The 15,502-nt window shown below is 38.6% G+C and overlaps 2 protein-coding genes across 3 annotated transcripts in view; one reads left to right on the top strand and one right to left on the bottom strand.

Annotated features, from left to right (window-relative positions):
- Positions 1-5,681, top strand: part of pdzk1 (PDZ domain containing 1) — an 11,384-nt gene extending 5,703 nt beyond the window's left edge. For both annotated transcript variants that reach the window (XM_061879175.1, XM_061879176.1), the window contains 5 exons: positions 235-567; positions 633-829; positions 1,414-1,647; positions 1,715-1,990; positions 4,102-5,681. In XM_061879175.1, coding sequence (XP_061735159.1) covers positions 235-567; positions 633-829; positions 1,414-1,647; positions 1,715-1,990; positions 4,102-4,155 — 1,094 coding nt within the window. In that variant the 3' untranslated portion in view covers positions 4,156-5,681. The remainder of the gene's footprint in view (positions 1-234; positions 568-632; positions 830-1,413; positions 1,648-1,714; positions 1,991-4,101) is intronic.
- On the bottom strand, positions 5,137-13,794 carry si:ch73-390b10.2 (Golgi pH regulator). The gene is made up of 14 exons (XM_061879177.1): positions 13,552-13,794; positions 13,298-13,357; positions 11,867-11,970; positions 11,650-11,756; positions 11,456-11,557; positions 11,254-11,374; positions 10,169-10,249; positions 9,986-10,095; positions 9,807-9,895; positions 9,622-9,714; positions 9,448-9,543; positions 5,887-5,976; positions 5,755-5,820; positions 5,137-5,690 (listed from the first exon to the last, which is right to left on the bottom strand). Exons 1-14 carry the CDS (start codon positions 13,591-13,593, stop codon positions 5,484-5,486), a joined length of 1,368 nt encoding a protein of 455 aa, XP_061735161.1. The 5' UTR covers positions 13,594-13,794; the 3' UTR covers positions 5,137-5,483.
- Positions 13,795-15,502: the final 1,708 nt, after the last annotated feature.

Here is a 15,502-nt window from a genome sequence, read left to right as displayed (position 1 = left end):
GTTCAGGGGGGAATTTTGCTGCATACTTTAAATGGGGAAAAATACTGCCATTTGGATGACAAATGGAAATGACAAAAATAGAAGGCAAGTTTTTTGAATTGACATCCTAAAATATATAATTGCATTAGTTTATGTTCTGATAAATGGCTTATTCAAATGATGACATTCAAAATTCAATGAAAAATAACTAAAAGGCACCCAGAATTTAACATCAATAATGTATATCCTCTTTAGGCGAGCGGGGCATTTTTGTGACGGAGGTGGTGCCCGGCAGCACGTCAGACCGGGCTGGTGTCAAAGTTAACGACCGTCTTGTGGAAATCAACGGGGAGAACGTAGAGAGTGCCGGGCACGAACAAGTGGTGGACAAGATCAAGACAGCGGGCAACAGCCTCATGTTCCTCCTGGTGGACAACGAGGCGGACAGGTACTACCAAAGCGTGCACATGAATATAACTGCGCGCTTTGCAACTACCAAGTGTCTCCCTCATCATCCACGCATCGTCTACCTCACCAAAGGGCCCGGTGGTTACGGCTTCCTGCTCAAAGAGGAGCCCAATATTGAAGGCAGGTCTATTGCAAACATTTTAACCCTGAAGATGAGTGCATGCTGACAGCCCCCATGCCTACAGGACACTTTATTAGGGACGTAGACAGTGCGAGTCCAGCCGAGAGAGAAGGTCTCAGGGACATGGATAGGCTGGTGGCTGTGGACGGCCAGGAGGTGAACGGCTGTACTCATGAACAGGTGGTGGACATGATCAGGCTTAGTGGCAACAAATGCTGCCTTCTAGTGGTGGACAAGGACACTGACCTTGTGTTTGCTCAGGTAAGCTCCCATTGCATCATTATTAGGTATATCTAATAATGAAAATGCCATATTGAATATAAGTAGAACGGTTAAGAATTGTTGATGATTTGTGTTGGATCTGACTGGATTGTGCAGATGTATTTCAGTCAATCATCAAACTTTATATCCAGTGTATATTACTTTTTTATGCACAGGAGGGTTGCAACACAATGCACTTTACACCAGTTTAAAAAAAAAAAAAAACGCACAGCACTATTGGCAATAACAAGACCTGGCACGGCACTGAGGATAGAGGAAAAACGCCACTTCTTTCATGTAAAAAAATATATATATAAAAACATAGATTTTAAAAAATAAGTCGATATAAATAATAAATAAATAAAACACATAATGGTGAGAATAATAAGAGTAATAATAACAATCAATACAACTAAAAAATAACTAAGGAATTAAAAAAAAGAGTTTAAAATGATCAGTAAAAAGTCTGATTAAAAAAGGTGTAACCTTTTTTTTTTTTTTTAAATATCAAGGGTCTTATTAGTAAAGTGAGTGTAATATGCTTAATGCAGAAAATTAATAAAATATGCCTGTGTCCCACACAGGCTAATTTGTCACCGATGCTTTTCTGGGAGGAGGAGAAGGACTCTCTTTCCCCACCGAGTTACTCCGAGGCAATCACCTTACCCGCCCTGGTTAAACCATCCACACCTGCTCAGGAAAAGAAGGATAAGAATGAAGAGCTCAAAACTAAATTGTGTAAGATGGAAAAGGCAGCAGCTGGATTTGGCTTCCACCTAAACGGCATCCAGGGTGTGTTTGGCCAGTACATCACAGAGGTAAGACAAGATCTGTCTAACTTTGGATCTAAACTAGTGTGACATGAGGGGGCTCGGCTCGTCTCAGGTGGTGAAGGGCGGAGTCGCCGACCAGGCCGGTCTGGAGAACGACGACATGGTGGTGGAGGTCAACGGGAAGAATGTGGAAAAGAGCACCCACGAGGATGTGGTTGCCATGATCCGCAGCAGTGGAAGCTCCCTGGAACTGCTGGTGGTCCCAAAGAGCATTTCCGATCAAGTCAAGGATAAAGGGGTCGCCATCACACGCGACCTTGTGCAGGAGACGTCACAAGCGCAGGTTCACAACCAAGAGGAGGCACAGCAAACTCCCACTAAAGAAAGGGTGAGCAGCTTTTGGGTATTCTATTAAGGGACGTACACACAGTAAACATTTATATTTTAACCCAAAGTGAACGATGTCTTTAAAAATCAAGCATTTCAATCAAAAGTAAGCACTTTTCCACGTTAAAATCAACATAAAAGCTAAGTGACTGCTAATTGTGCAAAAAGTGCCCTATTCTCATGTTTGTGCTTAAGTGTTTTTTTACGTGCTTGAAGTTACGCACGTTCCTTTTATTCTTATTCTCCCATCCAGCCTGAGGACACGCCCACCCCCGCATAAATTGGGCAAAAGTGATTGAATAAGTCTGTAATAAAGGCGGACTTAGCCACTTTGCGTGAAAGTCATAGAGTTTTACTCACACTTGTAAATGTCATTGAAATCCATAAATAAGAAAAGAAAACACTTTAACTTTGAAAAGGGCATAGCCATCCAGGTTGTGCGTCTCACGTAAACGTGCGTCGCCATGGTGACGTAGTGTGTGTATGCGCGCTACAACCCCGTCGTCTTCCTCTGGGCTGGATGTAAATAATAATCCATTGCTTACCCTTTGTATAACATGTTATTATAACCACCATATTGCTATTTGTGATGTTAGGAGTAGTGTTTTGTACAAATGTTTGTGAAGCTGTGATGCGTCAGAAGTGCTTAGACAGCTGTTTGTGCTTGAACGAGCGAGCGTGACGGTTTGACATTATCCAAAAAACACAATGGAAACAAGTGATGGATGTTACATTGTATATGTGTTTTCTGTTAATTGCAGTAGTTACATGTTGCAGTTCAGTGATCACTGTCCAGATGCAGGGCAGCACGGTGGAAGAGGGGTTAGTGCGTCTGCTTCACAATACGAAGGTCCTGAGTAGGCCTGGGTGCAATCCCGGGCTCGGCATCTTTCTGTGTGGAGTTTGCATGTCCTCCCCGTGAACGCGTGGGTTCCCTCCGGGTACTTCGGCTTCCTCCCATTTCCAAAGAGGATAGGTTGACTGGCAACACTAAATTGGCCCGAGTGTGAATGTTGTCTGTCTGTGTTGGCCCTTTTGATAGTTAATACAGTGCAAAATGTCAGTGTTCAAAAACGAGAAAAAAATACAAAAATTAGGGGTATTTTATTTGAACCAAGCAAAATTATCTGCCAATAGAACAAGAAAATTCAGCTTGTCAAGACTTTCCAAAACAAGTAAAATCAGCTAAACTAAATGACCCCAAAAGTACCTCAAAATAAGTATATTCTCAATAATAACAAGTACACTTTTTTGGTAGAAAAAAAGACTTTTTTTGCTGAATATGTTGAAAAATATTCTTATTTTAAGTAAATGCTAGTGCCATTATCTTGACATAATGATATGCGCTCGGCATCATGATTTTTTTTCCATGCTTGAAGTAAGAAATGATTACTTTAAAAAAAGATTGTATAATTGTGAGTGTTGATAACACAGCTTTGCAACACTTGATGTTGTAGTTTCAAGCATGTTTTACTCAATATAGGTCATAAAATCTCAGCAACAAGCTGTAATATCTTACTGAGATCATTTAGGACCAAAACCCTTAAAACAATTAAAACGTAAAATCTGCTTAGTGAAAAGAATTGTCTTATCAGATAGAAAATAAGCAAATATCACCCTTATTTGAGATATTTAATCTTACTTAGATTTCAGTTTTTGCTGTGTACAGAGTGGGTTTATGGTCCTTTTATCTTCATCGCAATGGATGTTTCCAGGTGTCCCTTTTGAGAACGATTGGAAAATATTTGATGACTTTCTGGAAGTTTCTTGTACAATTTTATTACTTGTGATGACTACTTCCAAACTTGAATGTTTCACCCTCCAAGGGCACTGGACTTATTCCAGCCGCAGAGGCGCGTAAGAAAAAAGTACCTAAATCCACAGGGAATACGTAAAATACCAGATTACGCAGAGAACGCCCACATTTAAGGAGTTTCTCCACCCAGTGTGTGCATTTTGGAAGATGACGCTCAATGACAGACTTAGATCAAGGAGTAGAAGCCACACAGCCAGAACCCGCGGAGATGAACACCTGGGAGAATAGGGCCTTAATCACACAACTTTTCTTGTCAATGCTGTCGTTAATAATTGCTTATTTTTCTCTATTTGCAGACTGCATCTGTATCTTCGTCTTGTTCTCAAAGTAGTTTGGATGACAGACTTTAAGAGGGGACAACACTCAAGCTGAATCGAAACTGCTTTGCTTCGTTTTACACCTGCTGGTCCCAATATTCGGTACATCTCTGTTGCAGGACCAAAAAATATGTGTGTTATTATTATTGTGGTTCTGTGTATTATTTTATTAATGGATGCCATTTGGAGTACCTAATGTTGTGGGCAGATTAAAACAAATATGACAACATAAGCAAAATTGTCATCGTCAAGAGCTCAGCCAATCCACATCTGACAAAAATGAGTACGTCCCTCACATTTCAACAGGCATTTATGATTTCCTCTCAAGGGACAATACAATAGAACGTAAACTGGATATAATTTAAGAGTAGTCTGTGTACATTTTGTATAGCAGTTTTACTTTCAACACAGAGCTATTATTGACGAAGTATCTAGCAACACAAGGAGAGTAGCAAAATTTCAAGCATGGTCGTGTCATGGTCTGGGGCTGCATGAGTGCTGCAGCCACCGAGTGAGTTGTGGTTCACTGAGCGACATGTGTAACAACCCACCAGTGACGTGGAAGATGACTTCAGGATTACCCAGACTGCATGTTCAGAAATTGGACGTTCAATGTGAGGTGTACTCATCTTGTGTTGCTCGCTATTTACACAATACTGGTCATGCATTGACTCATTATCAGTACAGAGTACAGCTACGCGCACAGTAGAGGGCATGGGTTCGATTCCTATCAAGATAGCGAGAAAAACTAAGCCGTTACCATTCATGAAATTGAAAAAAAAACCAAGGTACACACTGACTTCTCTTAATTTCAATTGTATTTCTATCATTTTGGCCCATGAGAAAATATATTTAATAGTTTAATAGACTTTGTGGGGGTACAGAAAATAAATACTTAATACTATAATAAATATATCCCCTTCGGACACGAAGACTTGTTTAATCTGATTAATTGCTCTTTTACTGAAAAATCCTTTTGAATATTAATACATCCCCAAACAACAAAAACATAACTTCAGCAAACAATAAGAATGTTTATTTTGCCCTCAATACAAAAACTGCTTTTGTTGTGAAATTAATGACATCATTTCAAAAATTACATATAAAAAAGCGGTTTTGCTCCAGTGTGTTTTGACTAAATAAAAAATAAAAAAATCAAATGAATACAAAGTAAAAATTTAAAAAAATCAAATGAATACAAAGTACAAATAAAACCTTTTATTCTGCATTTCTTTCCCATGACAGTTGTTTCTGATTCAGGAACACTGCACTGGAATACAAATATGATTAAAGATAGAAAATATGTATAATGGCGATGCTTTAATTCCACAATACATGTAAGCCTAGCAGTGGAGGGCAGGTCAGAAGGCCATGTGTTTCTCTGGCGCCTGCTTGTGGGCCAGGTAGAGGAAGAGGATGCTGGACAGGGCACTGACCAGGAAGATGACGTCAAACCAGCGGTGGTAGAAATTAAACTGCAGCTCTCCCAGCACCTCCGTGACAATGGAGCGGTACTCCAGCGGCATGCTCATGCGCATCAGCAGCACCGACGACACAAAGTACATGCCCTGACGTGGACAAAAGAGGAAACGTTTACACCGTTGCCTGAAGTGGAAGAACGCGTAATCTCACCATGATCTGAGCCAGCACCAGCACAATGACGTTGGAAGACTTGCTGCTGGATATGGCGTAGAAGAACTACGTAGGAAGACGTGTCATTAAAACACAAAACAAACGCCGGTCGCCATTTTGTCATCCTTGTACCTTTGTGAGTGTTATGAGAAGGCCTCTTATGGACGTCACGATAATGATGCCCACCAGGATGAAGGAGATGTGCTGGGACCAAAACTTCACCTGAAAGTCGAAAATAAACTTGAAATGTATGCTAATATACACCATTAATAGTTTGAATAAAATACTGTCAGTGAGACTGAAAAGGTGTGTTAAAGTTTGTGCTATGGCGCCATTTTATGGACTACTTCACTCAGTGCAGGTGCTGCGGGGTGAATGTCAGTATTTTCTTTTGCTTAGTGCTGTAAACTGAAAGTATTGATTGATTGATTGAGACTTTTATTAGTAGATTGCACAGTACAGTACATATTCTGTACAATTGACCACTAAATGGTAACACCCGAATAGGTTTTTCAACTTGTTAAGTCGGGGTCCTCGTTAATCAATTCATGGTAAGTACAGTACAAGTGCTGTTCTGTTTTTGAGTCATCCATAGCGTTTCTACTTGTATGGTTTCTTCATTCAACACTCCAAGCAATGTTTGTAAGTTTTAAAATGTACCTAAAACAACTCATACTTGATAAACTGCCGCCAGTGTTATAGAAGTGTTCTCATGCATATCTGTATGTACTATCGTAATGTAATCAAGCTAGCGTTAGCATCAGCTAATATGCTAACATGTTTACAACTGTCTGTGTTAGTATTATTTACTTACAATGTCATTCTTTTTACAAATTCCTCAGTGAATTCACCAAAATTCCACCGTGGAGTTATTGAGTCTGTTTAGCTGATTAGAGAGCTAGCATTTGCAGCAAGTGGGTCCATGACGATTGATTGAGTGATTGATTGATTGATTGAGACTTTTATTAGTAAATTGCAAAGTGCAGTACATATTCTGTACAATTGACCACTAAATGGAAACACCCAAATAAGTTTTTCAACTTGTTTAAGTCGGGGCCCACGTTAATCAATTCATGCTGTCTTCTGTTTTGTTTGATCAGCTGTTTTAATGCTGTGTTACAGGCACCGTTTGGAATTCAATGAGGTACATTTACAAAAACTTTCGGTGTAAATAACTCATTTCCCACGGCAAGACAGTGGAACAGGGTGCCCCACAAAAAGAAAGGTCCCAAAGACATGCACCTGGGGATAGGTTGATTGGCAACACTAAATTGGCCCAAGTGTGTGAACGTGAGTGTGAATGTTGTCTGTCTATCTGTGTTGGCCCTGTGATGAGGTGGATACTTGTCCAAGGTGTACACTGCCTTTCGTCCGAGTGCAGCTGGGATAGGCTCCAGTACCCACACGGCCCCGAGAGGAACAAGCGGTAGAAAATGGATGGATGGATAACTCATTTCACAACGTACATATCGGCGGCTTATATATACAGCTAATATATGAAAAATTTTATTTTTATAAAATTTAGTGGGTGTGGATTACATATCGGTGCATTCTATAGTTCGGAAAATACGGTATAAATTCATGATAAAATTAACTACAATTAACTTATTTTTTCTAAAAGAGATCATATTATGATTTTTTTCTACATTTAAAACACTTTCTTGTGGGCTATACAACATGTAATGGTGGTTCTTTGGGCAAAATGTTGTATAGATTATGTTTTACAGACCATCTTCAAGCCGCTTTCTGACTGTCTTTTAAGGAAACGCCGTTTTATGGGCTGTTTTATTTACGTGCTTCCACTTCGACTGAGTCTTCTTACCGTCAATCATGTTGTAGTTTTTAGCGCTTCCATAGCGAGTCTACAGACAGATTTAAGTTAGAACCATACATTACTTTGTATTAGAAAACAGTGGAGGATGCATGTACATGTACGAGCCAGTCTGCCCCACATCAAAAGGATAGAGAAAAAGAAGGAACTTTGTGACTGCAGCGTCAGACTACAATGGCCGACTTGGCAAAGATCTATATGTACATTTATTCCATACTGACTTCACAACGGGGGGAAAACACCACAAATTGGGCAAATTCTAAGCGGCTCATTTTGAGGAAGTCTGAAGAAAAGTTAAGATTATTTCATAAATATCACCGCAATGCCTCCATGATTTTATTTCAAATTTTCGGGACTTATGCAGATCCCAAATACACAGGTACTAATAATAGGTCCCCTTTAAGCAAAGAGTCCTGGACATTGCCCTGATTGCTTATTGAATTAATACACTTTAACAAATGTATTTAAACTGCATATGTTGCCTCCCCCCAGTCTCTAAGATTATACTTCCATCCACCCATCCATCTTCTACCGCTTGTCCCTCTCGGGATCGCGGGCTGTAGCTGGAGCCTATACATGAAAAATAATCATTTCAATGTATTTGCTAATTATATGCTAAAAAACTTACCCAGGTTACTAAAAATGAGTCATCTTCACCGTAGGAACCTTGAACAAATAATAAAATAGGTTGCCCAAGATAGGCCCGATACACATTTTAAATAGTAGTAATAGTATAGCTGTTAATTGGTTCCCGGCCTGACCATGATAAATGAGTTTCTGCCAAGTAGGAATGATTTATTATACATAAAATATATTAGCTTACAGTTTACGACCTTCTAAATATGTTTTTTAACATTATGAGTGTGCTCTAGACATAAAATTACACCGATATAAAATTGCTACCCTCCTTTAATCCAGTATAGTGATGCTGTCGTAGGCTAAGCCCATCAGTGGCCATGTTAATGAACCTCGCACTCTGATTGGTTGAACTCATCTAGTGGCCAATCCTACTGTAGTATTAATATATTTAGTTCAGTTGGCTATTTTCATGCTTGAAAATGCTTAATTTCTCCCACAAATATATACAATTAGAAATGTAAGTTCATTTTTGAAACAGTTATCAGCTGTCACATACACTGTAATATTCCATCCATCCCATCCATTTTCTACCGCTCATTCCCTTTTGGGGTCGCAGGGGGCGCTGGCGCCTATCTCAGCTACAATCGGGCGGAAGGCGGGGTACACCCTGGACAAGTCGCCACCTCATCGCAGGGCCAACACAGATAGACAGACAACATTCATACTCACATTCACACACTAGGGCCAATTTAGTGTTGCCTATCAACCTATCCCCAGGTGCATGTCTTTGGAAGTGGGAGGAAGCCGGAGTACCCGCAGGGAACCCACGCATTCACACAGAAAGATCCCTAGCCTGGATTTGAACCCAGGACTGCAGGACCTTCGTATTGTGAGGCAGACGCACTAACCCCTCTGCCACCGTGAAGCCCACACTGTAATATTGTACATGGTAATTGTTATATATTGTATAAATGATTTTGCCATAATATATCAGCATATATAATATACTGCACATATATTATGTAAATATTATGTATATATGTTATATTTTATATTGCTATATTTAGTCTATTTATACCTGCATTGTCCTTTCCATCCTTACACTTTCCATCATTGTAACTGAGCTACTGTGTGGAACAATTTCCCATGTGGATCATTACAGTTTTTCTAACTCTAAGTTAGAACATGCAAATGAAACCGATTGGGGTGGAATTGTTTTTTAGATTTATCCATATAGTTTTGTATAACGTTTGTGTATAAGTGTGAGTTTCATGAGATCTTACATCAAACTGGATGCCCAAGTAGTTGACTGTTATTTCAATGCCTCTGGTCACAGGATCTGTCTTCCCCACACGGTCAAACACAATGTTTATGGTGGCCTAGGATGGATAAAACACATCTTGTACTATTAGAGTTTATAGTGATTATTCATTAACTATATTCTTGTGTGTCCTCACCATAAAAATCTTCCACACACAATAAATGGAGAAGAAATAGCCAAGGAAGTTGAAGTACTTTCCCTGGAACGTCTTGGAGTATTCGATACGCTCCTGAAAAGAAAGTGTGTCATTACTAGCAGCGAAATGTACAAAAAAAGTCAACCGTTTTGAGCAATTTTCAATGACGACTGTGTTCATGTTACCTTGGTGGCTTGCAGGTCTACCGTCTCCAGAAAAAGTTGTCGACTGAGCTCCTCCAGAGCGTCCACCTCTTGCTGGATGAGAGACAGGTCTGCACCGAGAGAGAAAAGACAGACAAACGTGTAAGTCATGCTTTTTTTTCCTAATTAAGCACAGAAGTGGACAATTAAATGAAAAATACTTTCGCTAGCCGTTTGCGGCGAAGTGACGCTCTTGATCATGCCCCACAATCCTGTCTGTTTGTTCTGGTCTTCTCCACGTTGGTACATCTGTCTCCGTGTCATGGCGATGCTACACGAGTACAAACATGTTTTTACATGTATGGCATATAAACTTTTAGAATATGTACACTCCTTTAACCTACCGCTTTTTCTTGCTAACAATCATGTCCATAGTTTGTAACAACCGCCTCTCCAAAGCGAGGATGTCACTGTCTGTTACATTCCTGTAAGAGGTCAAAAAGAACTGCAAAATAAGATACATATAATAAAACCAAACTTTACTAATAGTAGTAATAAAAATACAAACAGTGGCTTAACGATATCTAATATAAAAAAATATAAATCTAAAAAATAAAACAAGAATACAAGTAGAAACCAAATCAAATACATATCGATGAAATCCAAAAATTATAAACACATGCAAAATGTAATCTTAAAGAAATATAAGTAGGCATGTAATACTAATATCTGTCGAAAAAAAACACAAAATACAACTATACAATATTAAAACATTCAAAAATGTTAATATAAAAAGACTTTTAATAGTTGTATATAATTGATATTGAATCAATATTTAAAATTGTTGTATGTACAGCAGTAAGAAATACACACATATATATATATATATATACATACATACATACATATATATATATATATATATCCATTCATTTTCTATATATATATATATATATATATATATATATTTTTTTTTTTTTTTTTTTTGCAATACCAAAGTCTACGCAGGTTTCAAAAAGTTTGAATTACAACGTTTTAATCACTTTGTAAAGACATAATAAAAAAAATTATACATCCGTTACACAGACATACTGACCAAAAAGTACAAGTCGATCTATTGACCAGGAATTGTCTCAGATATTTAACCTTTCATAGTCATTTTTAGGACCTTCCTAAATTTAAATAGAATTTAGGACTATTTAAAGTCTGAAATTTAAATGATAGGATTTTAGACTTTTAAAGACCCCATGGGTAGAATGAATAACTTCAACATACAATAAATAATGAAAAATATAATTAATAGTAATAAAAAAAAAAAATCATAACTTGGGCCTTGGCTAACCGCTGCGAGATAAAAACATGAACAAATACAAAATATGATAACAATACGCAGTAGAAAACAACAAAGTGGTTGGTGACACCTGCACCTAAATATAAAGATCAGGCTCCAATGAAACATATTTATGAGCAAACTTAAAGCTGTGCCCACCTGAGGAAGTATGACATGTACGTGTAGGGACAGTTGACGGCACCAAAGCCAGACAAGAGAGCCATGAGCGTGACTCCAATCACACCGACACGACTGATTAGCTGCTCGATAGAGAGAATGCCTGAAGAGAACATGATAACATATATAAATGTGCTGTGGTTTTACTGTTTGCATGCAAGCAGGAGTGATGACGCTGACTTACCGTGTTTTGGACTAAGAATTGGAAATGGGTCGCCCAACTTCCAGAAGAAATACATGAAGGTAAACCACACCATGCATGCAAAAAGCAGCTTCTGCCTCTGCACTACAGTACACAGAGCAAACAGCTTTTTGTCTTAATACTGGTGTGTATACATAAACCCAGTCAAGTTGCATCAGTGTCTTTTCTTTACTTACACAGGCGTATGTTGCTCACGACAAAATACCCAATATAAAAAGGCACCACAAAAATGAGAACCAGGAGAATCACATGAAGGTTCAGCTTCCAGTGAAAGTACCTGGAACTTAGAGCAGACAATGAAGGTAATTTAATATATTCTAGTTAGGCTCCAGTGCTCGGACAAGCGGTAGAAAATGGATGGATGGATAATACGAAGCTAGATGGTGTGCCTACCTGCTACTTAAGGCACCCAGTATCTCAAAGATGATGAGCTCAAACATCGTACATGAAAAAGCAAAGGTTATGGAGAAGACCACCTGGACCACATACTGACGCACCTGTAAAAAAAGAAAACACACCTTTAATAGAAACGAAAGCTGACAGTTTATTAATGATACTAAAGCAGGGGTCACCAACATTTTTGAAACCAACAGCTACTTCTTGGGTACTGATTAATGTGAAGGGCTATCAGTTTGATACACACTTAAATAAATTGCCAGAAATAGCCAATTTGCTCAATTTACCTTTAATAAATAAATCTATATACATAAAAAAAATGTGTATTTCTGTCTGTCATTCCGTCGTACATTTTTTTTTTCCTTTTACGGAAGGTTTTTTGTAGGGAATAAATGATGAAAAAAACACTTAATTGAACGGTTTAAAAGAGGAGAAAACACGAAAAAAAATAAAATTGAATTTTGAAACACAGTTTATCTTCAATTTCGACTCTTTAAAATTCAAAATTCAACCGAAAAAAATGAAGACAAAAACTAGCTAATTTGAATCTTTTTGGAAAAAATTAAAAAACATTAAAAAAATAATTTTTGGAACATCATTAGTAATTTTTCCTGATTAAGATTAATTTTAAAATTTTGATGACATGTTTTAAATAGGTTAAAATCTAATCTGCACTTTGTTATAATATATAACACATTGGACCAAGCTATATTTCTAACAAAGACAAATCATTATTTCTTCTAGATTTTCAAGAACAAAAATTTTAAATGAAATTCAAAAGACTTTGAAATAAGATTTAAATTTGATTCTACAGATTTTCTAGATTTGCCAGAATATTTTTTTTGAATTTTAATCATAAGTTTGAAGAAATATTTCACAAATAATCTTCGTCGAAAAGACAGAAGCTAAAATGAAGAATTATATTAAAATATATTTATTATTCTTTACAATAAAAAATAAAAAAAATACTTGAACATTAATCTAAATTGTCAGGAAAGAAGAGGAAAGAATTTAAAAGGTAAAAAGGTTTTTGTGTTTAAAAATCCTAAAATCATTTTTAAGGTTTTATTTTTTCTCTAAAATTTTCTTTCTGAAAGTTATAATAAGCAAAGTAAAAAAATAAATGAATTTATTTAAACAAGTGTAGACCAAGTCTTTAAAATATTTTCTGGGATTTTCAAATTATATTTGAGTTTTGTGTCTCTTAGAATTACAAATGTCGAGCAAAGCAAGACCAGCCTGCTAGTAAATAAATAAAATTAAAAAAATAGAGGCAGCTCACTGGTAAGTGCTGCTATTTGAGCTATTTTTAGAACAGGCCAGGGGGCTACTCCTCTGGTCCTTGCGGGCCACCTGGTGCCCGTGGGCACCGCGTTGGTGACCCCTGAACTAAAGACTAGTAAAACATAACATGTCTCATCACAGTACCTCGTAGTCTTTGAAAAGCTTCCGCACAAAGAATAGCCATCCAAATCCAAAGAATAGCACCTGCAAATTGACAAAACATTAATGTACACAGCACTACTAACGTCGTGGACATGCCTTCATAGACACACGACTAGTATGTTGTATTTATTTCCTGCGTTTACTTTTAATTGTAACCCATAATAGCAAGGTTGAACTAAAAAACATAACTAGTAAGACCATGTCAATTTAAAATAAACAACAACTTCTCACAGTACCTGAGAGGTGAACATGATGACAGAATCCACCAGAAACGACATGACGCCTTGTGTATTAAAACAGCTACTAAAAAAATCAATGTGCAATAGTGTAGGATTTTAGAGCATACTGACACACAAAGCTTGTTTTAGTCATGATAATAAATGATAAACGCAGGGTTTGCTATTCTTGTTATTAATGCGTAAAGTTGCGACGGTCGTCTACAAATTACGTCACCGATAAGACGGTCGCATCCGTCGCAAATTGATGACGTAAAGTGCACCTAACCCCACAAAATATGGCTTTTTTCAACTAATTTGTAATATATTATTTGATATGGTGATTGTTGTATACGTATGCATGATACATTATATACATATCTTAAGTAAAATCCAAAAATAGTTTAAAAACTGAAAATACTGCCTCACAATACGAAGTTCCTGCAGTCCTGGGTTCAAATCCAGGCTCGGGATCTTTATGTGTGGAGTTTGCATGTTCTCCCCGTGAATGCGTGGGTTCCTTCCGGGTACTCCGGCTTCCTCCCACCTCCAAAGACATGCACCTGGGGATAGGTTGATTGGCAACACTAAATTGGCCCTAGTGTGTGAACGTGAGTGTGAATGTTGTCTGTCTATCTGTGTTGGCCCTGCGATGAGGTGGCGACTTGTCCAGGGTGTACCCTGCCTTCCGCCCGATTGTAGCTGAGATAGGCGCCAGCGCCCCCCGCGACCCCTAAAAGGGAATAAGCGGTAGAAAATGGATGGATGGATGGACGAGCACGAGTTCTGTCTTTCAATCTCAATCCATCCAGCCAACCATTTCTACCGCTTATTCCCTTTTTGGGGTCACGGGGGGCGCTGGCGCCTATCTCAGCTACAATCAGTCGGAAGGCGGGGTACACCCTGGACAAGTCGCCAACTCATTGCAGGGCCAACACAGATAGACAGACAACATTTACACTCAATCCATTGCTTGTAAATAGCAGCCATATTGAAAAAGGTACTGTACTTTTGCGGAAGTAGCATAGTAAATGTATTTGGAAAGTGTTTACATTTTAATGTTGATATGTATGACATACTAGTATGGTGTTTTAACAGTTCTAATGGTTCTTGGTTATAAAGATATGCATTCAAGTGAAGGCACTAAAGCAGTGGTCGGCAACCTGCGGCTCTTTGACCCCTCTGAAGTGGCTCAGCCGCATACTTGCCAACCGCCCGGTCTTCTCCAGTAGGTTTTTCTAGATTTCAGTGTCTCTACCAGAAATCTCCTGGGTAAACATTTTTCGATTTTCATCAACTTTGAGGGCGTGCCAACAATGCCTCTAACACCCTTTCCACATGTCATCGCGCCAAGATTTTCACCATGCTATCCGGTCACATTTTGGATGCGACGTCTATCTGAACACATGCGCAACTGCAAGGTATACTTGGTCAACAGCCATACAGTTTACACTGAGGGTTGTGATATAAACAACTTTAACACTCTTACTAATATGCGCCACGCTGTGAACCCACACCAAACAATAATGACAAACACATTTCGGGAGACATCCGCACTATAACACAACATAAACACGACAGAACAAATACCCAGAATCCCATGTATCCCGAACTGTTCCGGGCTACATTATACACCCCCCCCCCAACCCCGCCCACCTCAACCGACGCACAGAGGGGTGGGGGAGGGGGGTGGTGCGGATTTTCTCCTGAAATGTGTTTGTCATTCTTGTTTGGTGTGGGTTCACAGTGTGGCGCATATTAGTAAGAGTGCAAAAGTTGTTCAAATGGCCTCCCTCAGTGTGACCTCTATTGCTGTTGAATAAGCATGCCTTGCAGTCACTTACGTGTGTCTGCAATAGCCTCATCAAACATTTCCTTGGGCTGGCAAGTTATTTGTACAAGCTGTAGAGGGCGCTAGCGGTAGTGCCATCATTGTTCGCCCTTATTGTTCATTGGGTGAACACCAGCGTAC

The sequence above is a fragment of the Nerophis ophidion genome, linkage group LG19 (assembly GCF_033978795.1).
Source record: "Nerophis ophidion isolate RoL-2023_Sa linkage group LG19, RoL_Noph_v1.0, whole genome shotgun sequence".
Taxonomy (NCBI): Eukaryota; Metazoa; Chordata; class Actinopteri; order Syngnathiformes; family Syngnathidae; genus Nerophis; species Nerophis ophidion.
This window is presented reverse-complemented; position numbering and strand designations above follow the sequence as displayed.

Excerpts from the sequence above, each read along its gene's own strand:
- si:ch73-390b10.2 (XM_061879177.1), bottom strand. The coding sequence starts at position 13,593 with ATGTCGTTTCTGGTGGATTCTGTCATCATGTTCACCTCTCAG. Across the intron at positions 5,821-5,886 it reads TTCTCATAACACTCACAAAG|TTCTTCTACGCCATATCCAG; the intron begins GTACAAGGATGA and ends CTTCCTACGTAG. Across the intron at positions 5,691-5,754 it reads TGGTGCTGGCTCAGATCATG|GGCATGTACTTTGTGTCGTC; the intron begins GTGAGATTACGC and ends TGTCCACGTCAG.